This window comes from Pelodiscus sinensis, chromosome 5, assembly GCF_052426305.1.
Source record: "Pelodiscus sinensis isolate ZL-2025 chromosome 5, ASM5242630v1, whole genome shotgun sequence".
NCBI classification, from domain to species: Eukaryota; Metazoa; Chordata; order Testudines; family Trionychidae; genus Pelodiscus; species Pelodiscus sinensis.
The window spans coordinates 115187094-115208902 of NC_143056.1; the positions used below are offsets into that span (position 1 = coordinate 115187094).

The 21809-nt window shown below is 44.5% G+C and overlaps 1 protein-coding gene across 1 annotated transcript in view; it reads left to right on the top strand.

The window, feature by feature from the left end:
- Window positions 1-21809, top strand: part of OSBPL5 (oxysterol binding protein like 5) — a 246834-nt gene that overhangs the window by 141762 nt on the left and 83263 nt on the right. The window contains exon 3 of the mRNA XM_075928129.2: window positions 13232-13305. Coding sequence (XP_075784244.1) covers window positions 13232-13305 — 74 coding nt within the window. The remainder of the gene's footprint in view (window positions 1-13231; window positions 13306-21809) is intronic.

Sequence of the window (21809 nt, forward strand, 5' to 3'; positions counted from 1 at the left end):
TTTGCTTCCTACAACTGAAAAAACAGACTCAGAGGGGTAACCGTATTAGTCTGTAACTTTCAAAACAAGTAGTCCTAGCGCGCCTTAGAGATTAACAAAAATATATGTAGTATGAGCTTCTGTGGTGAAAATCTACTTATTCGAAAAAACAGAGAGGAAGGTACATTTCTCTGTTTATAGAATCACCACAAACTGGAGAGTCAGTGTCATTAATTTTCTTTGCTTATTCCTCACGTAGCAATAAGGAAGAGAAAACATTTTTTAAAAGGCAACACTATGGCTACGTCTACACTACACATTGTTGCGCAAGAAGATATGCCAATGAGGTGCAGCAATGAATATCACCGTGCTTCCTTTGCATACCTAATAAGCTGCCATTTTTGCAGAAGAGGCATTTGTGCAAGAAGGAGCTGTCTACACAGCTCCTTCTTGAACAAAAAAAACCTCTTGCACAGGAGCCGTTCTTCCTGAAAATAAGTGGCAGCATGGCTCCTGCACGAGATGGTTTTTTTGCACAAGAAAGAACAGTGTAGACAACTCCTTCTTGTGCAAAAGCCCCTTCTGCAAAAATGGTGGCTCATTAGGTATGCAAATGAGGCATGGCAATATTCATCATTGTGGCTCATTTGCTTATCTTCTTGTGCAACAATGCGCAGTGTAGACATAGCCAATGTGTTTGGAAGACCACAGAATTTGGCAGCCGGGGGGCACTTTCAACCATTTTTTTTTTAAATTGGCCACACTGCAGATGGAAGTTCTCTCTTTAAATCAGAGCTTAGAATAGCCTTGGCACACAAAGGCTATGTCTACTCTGGCGGGTTCTTGTGCAAGAACATCTTGCGCAAGGGTTCTTGTGCAAGAACACATCCACGCTGCCATGTGCTTTTGCTCAAGAGCATCCATGGCAGTGTGGATGCTATCTTGTGCAAGAAAACTCTGATGGTCATTTTAGCCATAGGGCTTTCTTGCACAAGAAACCCCTGCTGCGTGTCCACACTGCCCTCTTGCACAAGAGCTATTGCTCAAGAGGGCTTACACTTGTTAGAAAAAAGCGTAGCTCTTGTGCAAGAAGCCCTCTCTTCCGACGCCATACTGTAAATCTTCTTGAGCAAGTGCGGTCGGGTAGTGTGGACACTCTGCGGGTTCTTGCGCAAGAATCTGCCAGTGTAGACATAGCGAAAGGTTCCCCCCAACACAAGTGATCCTCCTCCTCCTTAGATCAAATGCAGTGGGCCCTGCCTAAGAGCACATATGTGCAGGTATAAAGGGTAAAGGTTCATATTAGTATAGTCCTTTTCTGGGTATTGCCAGAATTCTGCATAACACTTTCCTCCAGAAAACACAGGTTCAGTTTACAGTGGAAGTTTATTGCTGTATATAGTATCTGTTACAGCCAAAGTTTGAGTGTTGCCTAAGTAAATCTTCATAAAGAGGAAATGAACCTTGCACCTTTCAAATGAATGCATCCCAAGTTTCCTTTAAGGTGAAGAAAGAGGGAAATTGTGTTTTTCCCTTTTTTAACTTTCTTGGGATGTTCAAAGAAGGCTTGGAAATAGATCACATATTTAAAAAAAAACAGTTTGGAGAGGTCTGGAGGGCTAGTGGGATGATGACATCACAATCAACAATGGAAGGTTAGTAATTAAGAAAGTTTTTCCTTCCATTTTGTGAACCCCTATTTAATAAAAACACCTGACAAACACTTAGGTGAAAAGATCTTTCTGATTCACACCCGCCCACCCTCTCAATTACAGGCTAAGAGAACTCCCACTCCAAACCACTAAGAATTTCTCCTGTAGAATCAGAGAAAACAAGATGTGATACAGAGATTTTTTTAAAGCCTCTGAACACTTTTCAGACTTTAAATATGAGGCAGGCATCAAACTATCCCCAAAAAAGCACAGATATGGGTTTTTTGTCCTGTTACAGAGCACTTTGAAATATAATTTACAAGGGAACAATAAGATTAGCATAGGCACTGCTATTACTCTCGGAAATGTGGAAGCAGCATTGCCTATGAAATGAACTTTGTACAACTTAAACAAGTCTCCCCTGGAGATAAATCATGTGTGCCTATAGGAATTGCTGAACTAGGATGAGGGCTTTATAAATACTTCTGTAAAAGGGCCTAAAGATGCATAGATGAGTAGGGTAGGTGCTTAACATCTATTGACTTGTGATAGGAATTAAGTGCCTATGGTGCGTCTAGACTGGCAAGATTTTGTGGAAAAGTGGCCGCTTTTGCACAAAAACTTGCCAGCTGTCTACACTGGCCACTTGAAATTGCACAAGAACACTGACGTTCTAATGTAAGAATTCAGTGCTTCTTGTGCAAATACTTTGATGCTCCCACTCAGGGATAAGCCCTCTTGCGCAAGAATACTTGCGCAAGAGGGCCAGTGTAGACAGGCATGTTGATTTTTGCGCAAAAAAGTCCGATGGCTAAAATGGCCATCGGAGCTTTCTTGCGCAAAAGCATGTCTATACTGGGCACGGATGCTTTTGCGTAAAAGCACTCTTGCACAAAAGCATCCATACCAATCTAGACGCTCTTTTGCAGAAATACTTTTAACGGAAAAACTTTTCCGTTAAAAGTATTTCCGCAAAATCATGCCAGTCTAGACGCAGCCCCAATCTCTGTATGGACGCTTTTCCACAAAAGCACTTTTTGCGGAAAAGCATCTGTGCCAATCTAGACGCGCTTTTGCGCAAAAAAGCCCCAATTGTCATTTTAGGCATCGGGGCTTTTTTGCGCAAAACAGTCCTCTCCTGTCTACACTGGCCCTCTTGCGCAAATCATTTGCGCAAGAGGGCTTTTGCCCGAACGGGAGCAGCATAGTATTTCCGCAAGAAGCACTGATTTCTTACAGTAGGAAGTCTGTGTTCTTGCGGAAATTCAAGCGGCCAGTGTAGACAGCTGGCAAGTTTTTCCGCAAAAGCAGCTGATTTTGCCAGTCTAGACACAGCCATGGAGTTTAATTTATTGTGATCACTCTAGTTAGGAGTCAGTGCAGGTTTTGGTCTACTCTATACTCTCCTGTTAACAGAGATGAGAGTAAGGCAGTGCACCACTCCCAGCTAGCTGGGGTGCTTAGCTGCAGAAGGAGGCGGGGCATGCTCCCAGCTGAGCTTCTGGGGCTCTCCTGCAAGTTGGCACATTAAGCAGCAGGCTGGTTAAAGAGGCTGGTGGGGGGGTACTCCCAGGGCTGATTTTGCACCCCCCTGAAGATTCATACAGGGACACTGCTTGCTGTTACCCTTCCTGTCAGAGAGGGTGTGTGTTCCTCTCCCAGGTGGGTGGTATGGGGAGGGGGTAGAGGAGTGAGTGACCCACATGTTGTGTTTTCCTCTAGATCCTTGAGTGCTGGAAGGGGAACAGCAAGCAGCCTCCTAGTACAAATCTCAGGGAGGGGGGCTTCAGCCCTCCTGAACTCCCCCCATCCTCCAATGCCCTGCCCTGAGCCCTCCCACACACCCCCAATCGTCTTGCACCCCTCCCCACACCCTAACCCTCTGCCCTGAGCCCCTCTTCACATCCCCCACACCCCAGCCCTTTGCCCAGAATTCTATTGTATTAAGCTTGTCAGTGCACTCCATATCCCCTAACTATTTAGCTTCATGTTAAAAGAACGTGACTCTAGTAGTTATCAGTCATGTTTATTAGATTATCACTTACTTACTAAGGGAGAAATAAATTGAACCTGTGGGTTAATCCTGATAGTAAGCCTCAAGCTACCAAAGCTGTTATTTACCCAGAAAAGATCAGGATATTTATTTATTGCAACTATAGAGCAGAACAAGCAAAGTATCAAATAACTCAAATGCATAACATATTGTATGTAATCACAGGCTTTCTCCAGGATGTGCTTAGCACCCAGAAAAGGGGAAAGTGCAACTTCAGTGCTCTTTCCATAAGAGCAATTAACCTTCCTCCAGTAACTATTGCTATTATCAAGCTTATAGCTTTGCTTTACCTTTTTATAAGAGCTTTTCCCAGCATGCTGTCTGTCTTAGTAGCTGGCCCTTTAAATCTGCAAGGAAATAAGCTGTAGTTCTAATATAGTCATTTTTGTGTGTGTTTTGGGGGGAAGGAGCTGCTGCTTTTTTTAAGTTGGTAAGTGTTTGGTTTTTCTTACATTTCTGTTTGTTTTTCTGAGGTGGTAGGGTGCTTTCTTCTGTGGAGGAGATCTCACCTTTTGGAGTCTGCTGCTTTTTTCACTTTCAGTGTTTGATACAGGGAAATTTCTACAAGTCCTTTCTACTTGCTAGCAAAAGGAACTCTTTCTGTCTCTCTGCAGTGTTACAAGAAGCCTGCTTGAGCTAGTCGGATAAGTTAGCTGAGAAACTGATGTCTTCCTGTGTGAAGTTCTGTGCAATGTAACAAAGAGCGTAAACGGTACAATATAACCTAGATACTGATCCGTAGAAGCATCAATACTTGCTGATAAGTGCTACTTAGTAGTTGAATAAGGAAGATACTCTGCTGTGGGAGAATTAAATTCTGCATAGCACAATGGTAGAGGGACATTCCTGAATCACTCAAGCTCCCTTTAACCATGGGACTTACCTAGTGGGGAGAAAAAGAATCCCTACAATCAAGTTTTCTACTATGTACACCCACTAGATATGATGCCTTTATTCAGGAAACAAGATGCAAGGGGAAAGTGTAAATTATATTGTTTATAGCTGTCCATAGGAGCGAATAGCAGTTGCGTGTTATGACTCCAATTAACTTTAATAGGGCTCGTGGATTATAGGTTATCTTCCTGTGCAAAAAACCCATTGTATGGAAAAGAACATATGAGCTAAGGATAGCAGCTGCAGAGATGCATGAGTGCATTCTACCTTCCACCCAGTCTGCGAGGCCTGTAGGGATGTGGGGAGGCAAGTGCCAGCAAAGGTACCGTGGGCTGAGCATTAGTGAGAGTTTAGGCTCCTGCTTGCATGGTAGAGCTCTGAGTATCTTATTCCCCTCCTCCCAGCCCTGGTAGCACAGTTGGATTGGAAACCCTGCTGCAATAGGCTACAACCCTGTGGCTTTTCTCTGTGTGAGTTGCCTGCGGGTGTGATGTTTTGGAGCAGTCTGCACAGGGAGAGGTAAGTGGCAACTTCACAGGAAGCTTCCCACACTGTGGTAGACTGAGCCCTTGTATAATTTTGTACTCTTTTCTGAACCCCCTCCAATTTTCTTACATCCTTTTTAAATGCAGACACCAGAACTGGATGCAGTATTCCAGTACTGGTCTCACTAATGCCATAGTCCGAGAGAAAGTCATCTCCCTACTCTTGCTCATTGTTTCTGTTTATACATCCAAGGGTCACATTAACCCTTCTTCCACAGCCTCACACTGAGCGCTCACATTTGGTTATTTAGGCAAGTCATCGATAAAGTTGACAAAAAGACAAACAAGTCTTCCAATATGATAAGGGCTATTTATAAAGAGGCTGGTAATCAACCAGGCCCAAGAAAGGGAGCTCAAAAAGTAGTGGGCTTAATCTACATCAAGGGAAACTTAGGGTTTTTTTTCTTTCTAATATCTAATCTAACTGCAAGGATACTTAAGTACTGGAATAAGTTTGGGAATCCTTGTCATTGGCGATTAAGAGCAGGTTGGATGAACACTTGTCAGGGAGGATCTAGATGTACTTGGTTCAGCTTCGAAACAGGAGCGCTGAAGTAGCTGGCCTTTCAAAGTCCCTTCCAGACTTATTATTCTATGATTCTTTTCAGTCACCGTTTTCTAGGAGGCAATCCTGCATTTGATTAGGTATGGCTGGCATTCCTTATTCCCTAGATGAATTCAAATGGATTTTGCTTGAATCCAGGTCAATCTGTAGGATCCTTCTGTCCTCCTCATTGGTCATTCTGTCAATTTCTGACACCCACAAACTTTATTGTGAATTACTTTATACTTCCTGGTTGTTAGGTGAAAATATTAACTGTGTTGGGCCGAGCACTGATGCCTTCAGAGACCACCAGAAACACCTCCATTCAAATGAGACTCCACATTGACAACCACTTTTTGAGACCTGTCAGTAAGCCCTCTTTTAATCCATTTAAACCCATTGCTTTATGGGTATTGTATAGCATTCACTCTTTAAGCAGAATTCCATGCAGCTCTCGGTCTGTGTATATTCTATCTATTCTGCAGAGAGATTGTTAGAGCACATTTGTGGTTGCTGTATTTGAGCACCTTGCAGTTGTATATTAAGCAAGGTCATTGCACATCTGTCTTTTGGTGTATGTTCTCCCAGCCCCCACTCCTCTGCAGCCCCACGGATAGAGGCAACTATAGTGCAGTGTCTTGGTTTTGCATGGTTTTAAGGCGGTTGTTTTGTTATTTAAATATACATGTTAGTGTGTGTGTCTTAGAGAAGGCAAGGTCAAAGAAATGAGCCGTGCAGTTGGAGCACAAGATGGTGAAGTCTGTGATGGATTGTCCGGAGTTCCCCGTGGAATGCATGCCAGTCTGGGAACAGCCCCCAGAAAGTTCTGCTTACTGCACACACAAGCGTTTCCCTTAATGTCAAGAGTTACATTGTGCCCGAGGAGCAGAGCTGGTGACCGTGGTCTTTGTTCCGCAGTCTTCTAGGTAACTTGAACCCAGGCCATTGAACTCCTTGAAGAGAAGGGCCACGACCTTTACATTCCTGAGAAGTCCTATGAGAAGCCACTGCAAAGAGCAGAAGGTAGATGTCTTGTGTCTGTGGTAGCTCAGGTTGCTGAGGAGACGTTCTATAATAGCTGGAGCTCCCGAAACACTGAAGGCTTCATGCCCAAGTTAATCATGTGTCTGTAAGTCCAGCTCAGAGGTGAGAAAGGCGTGACTAAGTGAAGCAGGGTTATTGTCCATGAAGGTAGAATGGAGGCCCCCAGCAAAGTGGTGGTGCACTTTTAAGTTACGGATATAATCCTAGCACAGCTATAGCTCTGTTATTGTTAAAATTAAGGTCTGTTGTCTGTTTAAAGCTCAACCCTAACTTCTCTGAAATCTGCATGGTGACATGAATTGTTTTGAAATTTGACATGTCTCATGAGGCTTGTGGGACTGCTAGTGATTTGAACATGGGGTCATCTGACCACCAGTTTGTCAAAATACAGCATCTGGCAGGGGGGACAACTTTTCTTAAAGCTGATGCATTCTGGCAATGTGTATTTGGGCACAATAAGTGATCAAGCCAAGGTTCAGATCATTGCAAAGTATCCCCAGAGCTCAAGAGTTACCCCCCCCCCAAAAAAAAAGAATGCGTGGCATCCACCAGCCCTTTGGGGGAATCAAATGAAAATGTTTGAAAAAGAGTTTCTTCCCCACTTAGGTGCTTGAGAAGGCTCACGCCCCTAGTGGAATTACACTGCGCATGTGTGGAGAGAGGGTATCTGTTTGTAAAATAACTTCAGCATCACAGGATCTGTGGGGCTTCCAGAGTATGCATCTAATCTGAGCGCTATCGTTAGTACCAACCCAGTCTGCCTCTGTCAAAGGCTTTTTTATTAGATTTGGAAAATTTAATCTGAACACAGCAGAGTATTCTGAAGGCTCTGGAAGTATATTTTTAAAGAAGATCTACACAAGCACATGCTTGCTATGAAAGTGACTGGGGTGGAAATGTTGGTGGGAATGAGAGAGAAATGTTGGGAGATCATGTGATGAGGACTAGGGGGAATAGGAGGAAAATATCCTTCTTTGACAATTTCTTAAATCAGTGGTTCTTAACCTTTCAAGATTACCATACCTCTTTTAGAAGTATGCTTTGTCTTCTATTCCCCCTAGTTTCACCTCACTTAAAAACTACTTGCTTACCAAATCAGGCATAAAAAACCAAAAGTGTTGCTTACTTTCTCATTGATCATAAAATAAACCCACTACAATATAAATATTGTACTGACATTTCAGTGTACCGTATATATAGCACCATATAAACAAGCCATTGTCTTTATCAAATTGACTTCGCTGGTGCCTTCTGTGTAGCCTGTTGTAAAACGAGGTGAATGTTGAGTTGATGGATCTCTGGAAGACCTTTGTGTACCCAGAAGTATGCATACCCCTGATTGAGAGCCCACAACAAGCCCAGGCCCTCTGCAGACTGTGGGGGGGTGGGACCCGAGCTCCTTTCAGACAGCCTCCCCCATGCTGCTGCCTACATGAACCGATACGTGTGGGGAGCCAGCTTGAAATCTGACTTCCTGCATGGACTGGCTCCCGCCTGCCCCCCTCGCCCTTCACGCAGCAGTCTCTCTATCAGAGGCTGCGGAGCAGAGGGAGGAAGGTGGCTCTGTGGAAACCAGCACTCACAGGGAGCTGGTTTAAAAGCTGGCTCCCATGCCCCCCACATGCTGCATCTGATACAGAGGCGGCAAGGGGGGGTGCATTTAGTTAAGATTAACTGATAACCCTAAGCTTATTGGTTAATCGTTTAAACGACTATATCAGGGCTGGAAAATCTTTTTTGGGTCAGTGTCACTAACCCACAAAAAGATTAGTTGGTGGCCACACACGTGAGAAACAAACAAAAACCCCAAACAGACCAACCCACACTGATATGTGGCCCCTGACTGAGGAGGAGGAGAGACACTACCCACATTCCGCTCTCACATCAGAGCCTGGGGGACCCAGACTAGTAGATTTTGTGTGATCCAGTCCTGTGGTGGGGCAGTGGGGGGATTGGAGTGCCAGAGTGTGCTCCCCAATTCTGGGGGGCTCCTAAGCCTCGGGGACCAGATCCAGATGAGTCGTGAGCTGCATCCATCCTCAGGAGCTGAGGTTTCCCACCCTTGGACTATCTGCTGACGTCCCTACTTCATAATAGGCTGATGGTTGCAGGGATTTGTCACTTGAGGTGACCTGAGATTTAATTTGTCATGAACAACTAGTCAGACTCCAGTTCCTTATGTGGTTATTTAATATGTAGTTAAGTAATTGGTAACTTAACTTTTTTTTTATCCCAATCAGAAATTATCAAATTAATAACAACTTAGTCTCATGGTTAGGGTTGCCAGATACTTTCACAAAAAATACCAAATATGGTGGTGGTGGGGGGGGGGGGAGAGGAAATCGGTTGAGCAAAAAAATAAGGGGACCAAAGTTGTGGAGCAAAAAAAAAAGTCACTGCTTTAAATCCCAGTGCTCTCTGTTCTCCCTGCTCCTGACAGATGTGACAGAGGAAGAACGTCCCAAGCGGCCTTCTGTTCAAGAAAAACAGAAAATACCGGACATTTTACATGTCCAATATTTTCTGTGTTTTTTACCAGACAGAGGCCAATACCGGACACCTAGCAACCCTACTCACAGTGCTTTATTTTAGAACAGTTTTGGCCTTTTGTACAGTGATGTGCAGTCACTATCTTCAAGGCATGCATCACGTGCCCCAGGACCAGCTTTGCACAAAGGGGAATGCCAGCCGGCCTCCAATTAGATGGACAACATGGTGTCCTCTGCACTGCATGTGAGATCATGTAGTGTATGTGTGCGGACACACTGTGTGGAGCATGCCATTTTGCAGGCAAGGGCACAATTTGTATGCCTGACTAAATATGACCTGGCATGATACTGCCTTTGAATAGGCGGAGAAGGTCCAGAGAAGAGCAACAAGAATGATTAAACGCATAGAAAACATGAGCTATTAGGGAAGACTGAAATAATTGGGCTTGTTTAGCTTAGAAAATAAATGACTGAGAAGGGACATGATAGCAGTTTTCAAGTATCTAAAAGAGTATTAAAGGAGGAGAGAGAGAAATTGTTCTCCTTAGCCTCTGACAATAGGACACGAAGCAATGGGCTTAAACTGCAGCAAAGGAGGGTTAGGTTGGACATGAGGAAAAACTTCCTGTCACGGTGGTTAAACACTGGAATAAATTGCCTAGAGAGGTTGTAGACTCTTCATCTCTGGAGATATTGAAGAGCAGGTTAGACATCCTGTCAGGGATGGTCTAGATGGTGTTCGGTCTTGTCGTGAGGACAGGGGACTGGACTTGAAGAGCTCTTGAGGTCCCTTCCAGTTGTAGTGTTCTATGATTCTATGAAGGAATTAGGAACTATAAATAAGGAGCAAGTAATCACAACAAAACCTGGTAATAAGCAACCAACTTCCATGTGATGTCTCTGTTTTTGATTTTGGTGCATTATTGTAATCTGTGGTATGGTGCGTGGTTTGATAGGCTCGAAAGCATATTGAATTCACAGGTATATGACAGGAGAGAGATGCATGTGACAAGCTAAGCACCGAGGCAGTTGGGTCCATCAAAGAATGAACTGGCTATTTCAGCTTCCCTTTCTGGAGAGAAAAGAGGCTTGTTAAGAGGAAAGATGAATTTGTGGTTAAGGAATTTCATTGGTACGCTCAGACCTCTTTGATTCATGGCCGTTGGGCTAGTTTCCTGGGGTATGTCATTTAATGTCGTTGTGTCTCAGTTTCCCATGTATAAAATGGAGATACAGGCAGTCCCCGGGTTACATGGATCCGACTTACATCGGATCCCTACTTACAAACGGGGTGAGGCAACCCCGCACTAGCTGCTTCTCCCCAGCAGACCAGAGAGACACGAAGCTAGCGCCCCCCTCCCCCCCAGCAGACCAGGGAAATGTGGAGCGGCTTTTCTCAGCAGACACCTCAGCTTGAGAATAAAGGACTGAGGGAAGTGAGGTGTGGGAGAATAAAACTGAGCTCTGGAGAAATGTTTGGCTAGAGTTTCCCCTACAATATGTACCAGTTCCGACTTACATACAAATTCAACTTAAGAACAAACCTACAGTCCCTATCTTGTACGTAACCCGGGGACTGCCTGTACATACCTCTCCTTTCCATTCCCTGGTGACATTTGCTATTTTAGGCCAATGCCTCTGCAGTGTAAAGCTGGAGGAGCATCAGAACGCATGCCTGAAATCACGGGGACACTTACGCATCATGCTGCAAGGTGTTCATTTCAGCATTATCCTGAGACCAGAGGATTGGTAATTGTAAAGTAATATTGAGAAACATTTTTACTACTGAGTAAGGCAAGGAGGCTCTGCATGGGTGTTCGGTAGCTGTAATCAGCAGTTTTCTCCACAAAACCACAACAGTTCTGACCAGTGAAAACCTATCCACTTTACAGTCACCACTCTACTTATTTGTGACTGCATCTCAGCCAATCCAGCATTGTTCTCCCACCCATTTTATAATGCAGGTTGAACAGAAACCATGTCATAACCTTCATTTCCTCCACAAGCTTCTGTCTGCTTTTCTCATTGTATGTGGCTTCTTGAATGGTCGCTAGAAACATTTTAGACTTGCCTTCTCACTGACATGACGAGTATGTACTTGATTCAGTCGGACAGATATTTAGTACATCTCACTTGTTTCATTAGCCCAGGGGTGGGCAGTAATTTTTGAAGTGGGGGCACGATTTTGGGAAGTGGTCCAGGGCTGCACTTTTCTGTGGAGGAGGTGCAGGGTCTAGGATGGAGGCTGAGTGCAGAAGGGGGCTCGGGGTAAGAGACTGGAGTGCAGGAGATGGTGTGAGGTCTGAGGGGGAGCTTGGGTGAAGGAGGCGGTTGTGATCTGGGTTTGGGGTTCAGGATCAGGGAAGGAGTATAAGTGCAGGAGAGAATTCTGGTCTGGGGAAGGGGCTCTAGAAGGGAGTGCAAAGTCTGGGAAGGTGTTGTGACTTGGGTGAAAGGGAAAAGGAGGAAGCCTCTCCCTCCCTCCAAAGTAGAGAAGCACTTAGATCAGCGGTTGCTGCACACCTGAGGGTCCTGACAGGGTGGTCTGTGGGCTGGCTCCAGTGGCTCTTGGACCAGATCCTGCCCCAGGCTATGTTTTGCCCAGCCATATATTAGCCCAAGATGGGAATGATACTAGCAGTATTATATATAACACTACTTGTCCAGTTTCTATGATTCTCCATCACCAGTGCATCTGAGCGCTCCTAAATCTTAATGTATCCACAGCACCTCTCCCAGGTAGGCAAGTAATATGCACATTTTACAGATGGAGGACTTGAGGCACATGGGGTGATAAGACTTGCCTAGAGTCATATCAGAAGTTTGTGACAGAATCAAGAATAAAGCTTTAGGTTTTGACTTTGTCCATAGCATTGAACGTTCTACGTGAAATTCTGGTCCTATTGAAGTTAGTGGCAAAACTCATTGACTTCAGTAGTGCTGCACCAGCCTTTCCCCTGTGTTTTTCACGTCTTAGGCTTGTCTACACTGTTGTAGCATTTGGAAATCTCTCTACTAATACTTCTGATTATAATGCATTGTCACTGAGTTTTGGCCAACCGTTTCAGTGGTTATTTACTGTATCAAATGTTGTGAATCCCTAAGCACTAATAATTTTGAAAACAATTTTACTTTGTGCTTTGGAAAGAACAGTGCCAATGCAAATAAAAACCTAGTCTAATAGAAAGGGATATTCAATAGTGGTTGTGTTTTCCTTTAGTGTAAGGATATATAACAATTTACAAAAAATACAGAATTTGAGTAGATAATGACATTATATTGTCCTGAATAAAACATGTTTTATAACATGTTGAAATTTTAATATGAAATATATGTACTCTTTGAAACTATAAAGCCCTACATAAATGCTAGCTATTGTTAATATTTCTTACTGTATCAAAAAAACTCTTGATTCCAGAAAATCTGTAATCTTTTATTTTTTCATTATCTAACTTTATCTAGATACAGTTCTCTTTTTTTATAAGATTTTATAATTAAGGTTACTGTGTGTTAAAAGGAGTGTACAGTTATGCCTTGAGCAAGAAGGATACAATAAAATATTGAATAGCTTCTCGTTAATTTTGTGCACTAAGTGAAGCAGAAGACCAACAGAAATCTAGTAATTAAAGACCATAGCCCCATGAATCGGGGGTCAAATTAAGAAGGCACCGCAGCCTGAATTCTGACATTTTGTTTTACTCTGAGTGCTTGACTTTGCAATGATAACTGTATGTGTGTGTGGTTTGGATGCTGTTTTTAAATAGTGACAACCGAAATGACCAAGCATATTAGTACTCTTTGTTTCTCAAACCCTTACAGCACATGTGTAACATGTTTTCAGAACTTAATTTGCATATGAACTTGGTTATTTAAAGCAGCACTGCGTTCCTGGAGCTGCCCTGCTATGTCTATCACTTAGCACAATTTCTGCTCTTTGTCAGCAGTGGTCTTTTTTTTCAAGGTAATTGCTTGGAGTAGCCATGACTTTCCATAGAAATTCTCAGTTTCTTGTTTACTTTGCTCTGTTCCAGGAAAAGACATGGAAGGAAACAGCTTGTCAGCGCTGAAGGATGAGGCTCCTCAGACACCTATCTCCATTAGTAAGGTACTGTGGGATTATGAGGCTTGTTCTTAGTCTCATTTACATCTCTTCTTCGTGTGGGTTCTTAATCCATTGTTTCATTTTGAAACTCCTTCAGAGAGCATCTTTGGCCGTACATACTGTAATGTTGTATGCGTAGGTGTGTGTCTGATATAAAAGAGCATGCTTAGAAGGGTACAGGTGAATAATGCCTGCACAGCACCTAACACAATAAGGACGTGATTGTTTGGGGTCTCGGAGGGCAACGGGGCATAGGGTGGCCATTTATCCTCTTTTATAGAGTACAGTCCTGTCTTTTGCTACTCCATCCTCTAGGGATATGAAACAGGAAGCCTTTATGTCCTCTATTTTCTCTTGAGACCAGAGGTGAAAGTACGCCCTTGTGGCACTCTGGGCTGGACTCCTGGGGCTCTCCTGCAGGCTACTTTGCTAAACAGAAGGTAGCCAGACAAGTGAAAGCTCTCCCCCTTCAATCGTGGGTGGCCCCAACCCCTCACCATTTTTGGGAGGACGGGGACTGCAGTCACACATACTGAGTCTTCTTCCTCTTCCCCTGACTATCAGGGAGCGAGGGGAAAGTGCTCAGCTTGTGCCTTCCTCTTGTTGTCAGCTACTAGCTGAACTTTCCCCTTGCTCCCTGAGAATCAGAAGAAGAAGGGCAGCAGTGCCCTGTGTGCTGCAGCCCCTCCACACCCTGACCTCCCAAAATGGCGTCCTTGTCCCCCCTGCATTTATGCCTACCCCTCTCAGCCCTGAGCCCCTCCACTCTTAGCCATGACTCCTGAACCCCCCACATGCCCCAGCCCTGGGGCCCCTTGCTCTAAATGCAACTGTCCTCTGTTCTTGAGGTACCTTGATGGCCACCCTAACTATAATGTAGATATTAATGGTCCTTCTAAGGCTGCTATTCAAGAGGCATCCCCTAGACCAGTGGTTTCCAACCTTTTTTAAGCACAAGATCACTTTTTGATCTACCTGAAAGCCAAATACCCTTGCCCTGCCTCACCTCTTCTCTGAGGCCCCATTCCCCCTCCTTCTCCCATTGTTGCTCACTATCACCTGGCGTGGACAGGCGGGTGGGGTGCAGGAAGGGCTTCAGGGGCAGATGTTCAGGATGTGGGCTCCGACTGGGCACTGCTTCCCCGGGCGGTGACACAGTGAGGCGAAGACAGGCTCACACTCACCTGGGCACTGTGCCACTCCTGAAAGCAGCCAACGTGTCCAGCAGTGGCTTCTGGGTGGGATTTTGATTTGGTCAAGATCTCTTGTTTCTGAAGAGTAACTTAGACATATCAACAGAAGCATCTGACTGGTGTTAACTTAATATATTCAGCTATGAAGCTATAAAATGAGGGAATGGTTTTCATCTGACACTGAAATACAGCACAAAGGGAACGGCTGAAGGCTGAAGTGATTTCCTGTCAGAGAAAGCACAGTTTAGTGTCTTTGAAATGCATGGCTTGTCCAGGGCTTGTGACACCCCCGCCCCATAAGTATGGGTAGAAGATTGTGAACACTTGTGCCTGTGGAATCCTGATAGACAAGCAGCAGGGAGAAGTGCTGTTCTGGGAGAGCGCTGAGACCAACGGCTCATACAAAACAGCTTTGTGTGCATGTATATACAGTATGTGATTGCTGTAATTAAACAAGGGGGGATCCAGTCCAGCCGCTTCTTCTCAGCTGAGTTCCTAATTTGAACCCAGGCTCCTAGATACTGTATCTTGATAGTCCTGAAAAAAAGGTTCAGTGTTTTGTCCACAGTCCCTTGATAGCTCTGGTCTGAACCTGGGACCCTCTTTAATCCTAGTCATCTTGAAGACTAGACTATGGTGAGAAATTGAATCAATGATTTAGGAAGGGGAGGCTTTGACTATGTTTATTTTTATTTTTATTTTTATTTTTTTAAATCCCTGGTTAGACCACTCAGGCTAGTCAAGGGACTGGTCTACAGATAATGGGTCAGGCTGAAATTTAGTTGTGAAAGTCATGGAATCTGTGACTTCTAGTGGCCTCTCTGACTTCAGCTTGTGGTGGTTGGGAGCTGCAGGGTCCCCCTGCTGGGGCAGGAAGTTCTGGGGTATCCCTGCCATCTCTGGCAGCTCCTGGGCACCACAGATGGTGAGGAAGCACCTCCCATCCACACACACATAGCTCCCAGGTGCCAGAGGGTGGTGGGCAGCTCTGGGCTGGTGTGGAGGAACCTAAACACCTGGCTCCTGCAAGTAGCAGGGAACCCAAAAGTTTTCAGGCTCCTCAGGAAGCAGGGATCACTCATGAGTACCACACAGCTGCTACAGGCTGCCCCTAGTCCTTGCAGCTGCCCCACTTTACGTAGTATGGGGGTCTGCAGATCCCCATTTTGTAGGGATATTTTTAGTCAACGTTAGGGACAGGTCATGGCTTCTGTGAATTTTTCTTTTTTGCCCAGAATGTGTCTGATTCTTACTGAAAATATCTTTTCCCCATTAGAATGCATTTGCTGATGTTGCAGGATCTGAGTGTTGCCCTGCTGTCGATTTCCAGGTTGAATGCTTGACTTCTGATTTATGCTCCTATTGGTATTTCTAGGTAAGGGGTGAAGGATTCAGCTCACTTCAGGAACCCAGAAGGATTTTCACTTCTTGTCAGGCAGGCCTTTGGTTATTCTCCTCTATATACTTTAGAGGCATTTATCACCTAATAATTAGATAGAGATGAGGCAAAACTCAAACTTTATTCAGCCCCTTCCTGTAGTTTTGGTGGCTGAGATGACCTGGAACTTAGGTCTGACCCAGGCCTGGTTCTGCTTTTGCCAGACCAGGGTCCTGACCCTGCATTGAGAAGCATGAAGATGGACCCCCTTCACCCAAACAGAGAAGCTTCTTTTTGAAGAGCATATGAGCCCCCATGATTTAAATACAGTACTGAGGATTTGTGAAAAATCAAAACCTGGCCACACGGTTCATCCTCAGTATTGGAACTTGGTGACTGAAGTACAGTTAGTTTCCTATTTCATTACCTACCTAATTGATGTAAGCAGACTGACTGTCCATTACTAAGAGACACAAGGTGGGGGAGATAATATTTTTTATTAGATCAACTTCTGTTAATGAGACAAGCTTTTTGAATTTACACAGAGCTCTTCTACAGGTCTGGGAAATGTACACAGACTGTCACAGATAAATACAACTTGGAACAGATTAACATAACTAGTTAACATGTATTTCAAAGGGAAGTGGTTTGTTAATAGTCCTCTAGATTAGGGTTGCCAACCCTACAGGATTAGCCTGGAGTCTCCAGGAATTAAAGATTAATTTTTAATTAAAGATCATGTCCTGTGATGAAAACTCTAGGAATACATCCAACCAAAACTGGCAACCCTACTCGGGACATAGAAGGGAGAAAGGCAGCTGGCGGTGGTGTTACTGGGTTATAGATTGCTCTAATAAGCAATAAATCTACTCTCCCTCACTATATTCATTTCGTAATTTATAGTGTCTAGCAAAGCAAGCTCGTCTTTTTAAATTGTTGTGTGGGTTTCCTTTGCGGATGAGAACTGATAGGTTGGATTTAGAATGATTACTTGTGATGTTATATTTTTGTCTTTTATCATTTTCATGCACTAATTAAACACTGCATCCACATCCATTACTAAGATGTTTGTGTTGCGCTCTTTAGAAATGGTGTATCAAGTGAATTGTGACTCTTAATTGTCAGTGCCTAGAGCTGGGAATGGGAATCCTTTTTTACTATTTGTTTTAAAATGATGCTTCCGCCTACAGTGAGTCAAAGCTTATTGAATTAAGTCATATTTGGATCGGCATTAGAGAGAGATGAAAACACTTTTTAGAACCCAAATTGCACTTTTCATGGATTTAAAGTGACTATATTAGATACCCACAAGTAGTGGGAAGTAGGGATGAGAGAAGAGGAACAATAAGCCGTATCCCTTGGTAAGCCTGTTGGACAGAGGGGGTGAATTTAACCATGTTTATAGATGTGAGAGGTGCTGATGTTTTCTGACCATTGCAATCATGCTACAATATGCACCTGAAGCGTCAGTCCTCAGCTGTTCAGAACTTCCTCCGCTCTCCCCAAGACATCCCACGATACAGAAGTTTGAGGAAGTTTAGGAATAAGGTTAAAATTGGGGTGGTTGGTTGTCTTGTAAACAGCTTTGCTGGAGGTACAAACAGACGTCTGCAGACTAACCCAACTGGGTCTCAAAGAATAGCTCTTAGCAGCAGCCTGCCCGCCTTTTTGTACTAACGTTGCCCTGCTGGCTAACTAATGCCTGGCACCCCAAGGCTGCTCACCTGCTTTCCTGAATAAGAGACGTGTGCGACATGGTGTAGAAAGGGGCTGTTGTTGTATCGCAGTGTTGGAATGATGCCCACACACACCCAAGCTGAGGCATAGTAGCTCAAGGAAGGAGCCTGTTCATTCCTTTTTATTTGAAGTGAATTCCCTGCTGCCAGCCTGACAGCATTGTAGGCAGGTCAATGGAATGGGTACAGGGGCAAGCAAACTTCTCTAGCTGCCCCACAGTGGTGCCTCTCTGCACTGGCATTCTCTAGGACAGTGGCCCTCAAGCAGGGGACCAAGGTTCCCCGGGGGCCATGAGCAGGTTTCAGGGGGTCCACTAACTATGGCTGGTGTTAGATTCACTAGGGCCCAGGGCAGAAGCCGAAGCCCCTTTGCATAGGACTGCAGCAGGGGGGACCTGCTCTCCACCTCTTAGAGCTGAAGACGAAGCCAAAGCCTGAGCAACTTAGCTTTGCAGTGCCCCCTATGAGATGGGGTCCTAGGCAGTTCTCTTGGCTACCCCCAGCACTGGTCATCACTCTGATATGCAGAAAAGTACTTGCTGTGGCACTGCTGGGCTGTGGAGTTTGTAGGGCATGTTGGGCCAGGAGAGGGGCCTTAGAAAGAAAAAAGGTTGAGAACCTCTTGTGATGGGTTCACTCACAGCACTCCCCTAGAGACTGTCACTTGATGTGCTGAAGATACCCCTGAGCCCACGTACCTGTCCTGCTGGGCCAGAACTTCTGGTCTCCCCCAGCAAAGGCAGAGTTGGTGTCTCCACCCACAGCACAATGACACAGACACTGAGATCAGATCAGCTCTGGGAAAGCTCAGTCCAAGGGATTTGACACGGTACCCAGATGCATGGCCCCAGTGGGGTCATAACCCCAGACAAATCAGTCACCCTGTGCATACAGTTTATACAGCATAAGCTCATAACTTGTTCAATAAAAGAGACACACAGCTGTCCTCCATTCCCACCCCCACCCCAAACAATTATTTACACTGGGTACTATGGTACGCACACATCTTGAGTACTGTGTACAGATGTGGTCTCCTCACCTCAAAAAAAATATTTTGGCCTTGTAAAGGATTCGGAAAAGGGCAACTAAAATGATCAGGGGTTTGGAACAGGTCCCATATGAGGAGAGGCTAAAGCGACTGGGACTTTTCAGTTTGGAAAAGAGGAGACTGAGGGGGGATATGATAGAGGTATATAAAATCATGAGTGGTATGGAGTGGGTGAATAAAGAAAAGTTCTTCATTAGTTCCCATCATATAAGGACTAGAGGACACCAAATGAAATTAAGGTGTAGCAGGTTTAAAACTAATAAGCAAAAGTTCTTCACACAGCACATAGTCAACCTGTGGAACTCCTTGCCAGAGGAGGCTGTGAAGTCTAGAACTATAACAGAGTTTAAAGAGAAGCTAGATACATTCATGGAGGTTAGGTCCATAAAAGGCTATTAGCCAAGGGGTAGGAATGGTGTCTCTGGCCTCTGTTTGTCAGAGGCTGGAAACGGATGGCACGAGACAAATCGCTTGATCATTGTCTGCAGTCCATCCTCTCCGGGGCATCCGGTGCTGGCCACTGTCGACAGCCAGGCTACTGGGGTAGATGGACCTTTGGTCTGACCCAGTACAGCCATTTGTATGTTCTTGTTTGTATTTTTATTAGCAATGCAGGAGAGAGGACATTATTGAGCACTCTCTCAGGAAAAAACACGAGGCTTGGGCTTACTTGGGAATATTTGGGCTTTATTTTGCATCAGCAGGTATAACTGGCTTCATGAGAAATATTTGCATCTTCAGCTTAGTTACTCTGACTTAAGCTTTAGAAGAGTACTTATTGTCTCAGAGGGTAGCTGTGTTAGTCTGTAACTTTTAAAAGCAAGTAGTCTAGAGGCACCTTACAGACTAAAAGCTTGTTGACCTTTTCACTGGCTCTTGTGAAGAAGAAGAAAGATGGCTTTGCGGTTAGGACACTAACTGGATCTTGGGAGGCCTGGTTTTGGTTCTCTGCTTTGCCATAAATGGCCTTTGTGACCTTGGGCGGATTGCTTGGGCTCAGTTCTTCATCTGTAAATGGAGGTTATGCTACATTTCTCACATGCATTTTCCTGTCTGTTTGGGGCAGGAACTGCTTCTTTCTAGATCTTGTGCACTGCTCAGCACAGTGAGGCCCTGATCTCAGCTGGTGCCTCTGTGCGCTATTATAAACAATAACAGCAGGAAAAAAAAGTACCACATTTTCCCCCATGATATCTTTTTCCTCTTAATTTTAATTATTCAAAGCAATTCACATATTTCCTCTCGTCACTTATGGCCCTTTAACTCTAATGTCCAGTTTTGGCTGGACCTGTTCTTGGAGGTTTCATCACATGACTTAATCTTTAATTAACAATTAATCTTTCATTCCTGGAGACTCCAAAACAATCCAGGAGCATCGGGAATGTTCATGACTGGCAGTGACAGGAATGTGAAACCACCACTAAGCTTCAACTTTCTGTAAATGCAAACTTTCATGATTTAGATAAACGTGAGACTCGGATTTCTCATTTATTTTCCTCATCATCTGGCTCTGATAATGTACTTTTAATGTCAGGTTCCAAGGTAATATATGCTATAGCTGAGTGGTTAATCTCTTTTCCTGTCTTCCAGCTGATTGATAGGGTTACTATTACTTAGTATCCGAAAATCGGTTGCAATCCCATGATTCACTTGCAAACACCTTAAAATGGTGCTCCTTCTAAGGGACTAACCATAAAATCTTGAAGTGGGTTTTCAATGCGAGCTTCCTGTCCCTGTGAAGTCACAATACAGGTGTCATAATTACAGCAACAATTAATACAAGACATGAGATCAGATCTCATGTGTACCATGGTGTATTAAAGGGGCTACCAGCAAAGCTAGGTAGGACAGCTCAGCAGGAGTGAGGATTTTGTATGTTTAGAATTCCAGGTTTTGTATTCATTTCATTGCTTGATTTGTATTCAGAAAAATGAGTCAAAACTTTTTGCTAGAAACCTCCTCCACTGGCTTTATTTTAATTGTGATGCAATTACCTATAGTTTGTTATATCAATTTGGCTTTAATAGAGCCACTACAAATCCCACGTTGTCTTAAACGAATCTTTAGACTTCCAAATGGCAGCGTGCCTTTAACCTTTCTGAGTTAATTAAAGCCATGTTGATGCTTTAAAAGTGCTATAAAAGATCAGTCACACAAGTCTGGCAACTTACAAAGTTTTTGCCATTTATCCTGTGAACCAAGAAATCAGGACCAGACTCAGCTGGCAGAAAGATCTGATAGATGGGGATCTCGGAACAAAACGTTCTTTGTGCTCACGGAGCAGAGTTTAAAAGAGAAGAATCCAAACATTGCTATGGCCAGTGCACAGTTCCGTCTGACGTTGTATTGCAATAGTTCACATATAAAAGTGGGCTGTGTGTGCGCACCATTTTAGAGATACTGTATAGAATACCTTCCTCCATCAAGATTTGAGGAGAGAATCTCCTTTTGCCCTTTCATCCCAGTGTTTTGCCGTAGGAGATGACAATGAGCCCCTCCAGTCACTTGTGCAATTTAGGAAGTCCGCTCATGCTGGAGGAAACTCTGTAATGCCAGTCATGTGGGTAGTCACATGGATGGGGCGGAGGAGAAAAGGGGTCATTGCCCCAGGGCCCACCAATTCTAAAGGCCCTGGGACTCCTGACTGCTGCTACTGTGGTAGTGGCCAGAGCCCTGGGCCCTTTAGAATTGCCACTGGGGCACTGTACTAGTCTCTGAGGGCTGGTGGGGTGGGGAGCGGGAAGGCACTGGCTGGGCAGCGCTGGGGGCTAGCTGCCCTGCCCTTCTACCTGAGGCCTTGCCCCTTCTGGGAGCACAGAGATGGGGGGCCCCACGCTTTGCCAAGGGGCCCCACGCTTTGCCAAGGGGCCCCGCAATCCTGTCTGCTTCCCTGGACAAGATATTTCAGGCGTGAAGTCTGACGGGCTGAGAGCTGAATGAAACATGGGCAGAAACTGAGTTTTATTCCTCCCCAGCATCCATATGCTTTACTCCTTCACATGAAATTTTCATGTGAGGGGAATTACTTACTCCTTCAACCTAGCACAGTGTGTGACATTTTAGTGCAACATGCTCATTGTACCTGTTAAAGTAACAGTCATCCAGGAGTTCTTTTATTTATTTTTTTACTTGAACTAATTAGAATACAATGC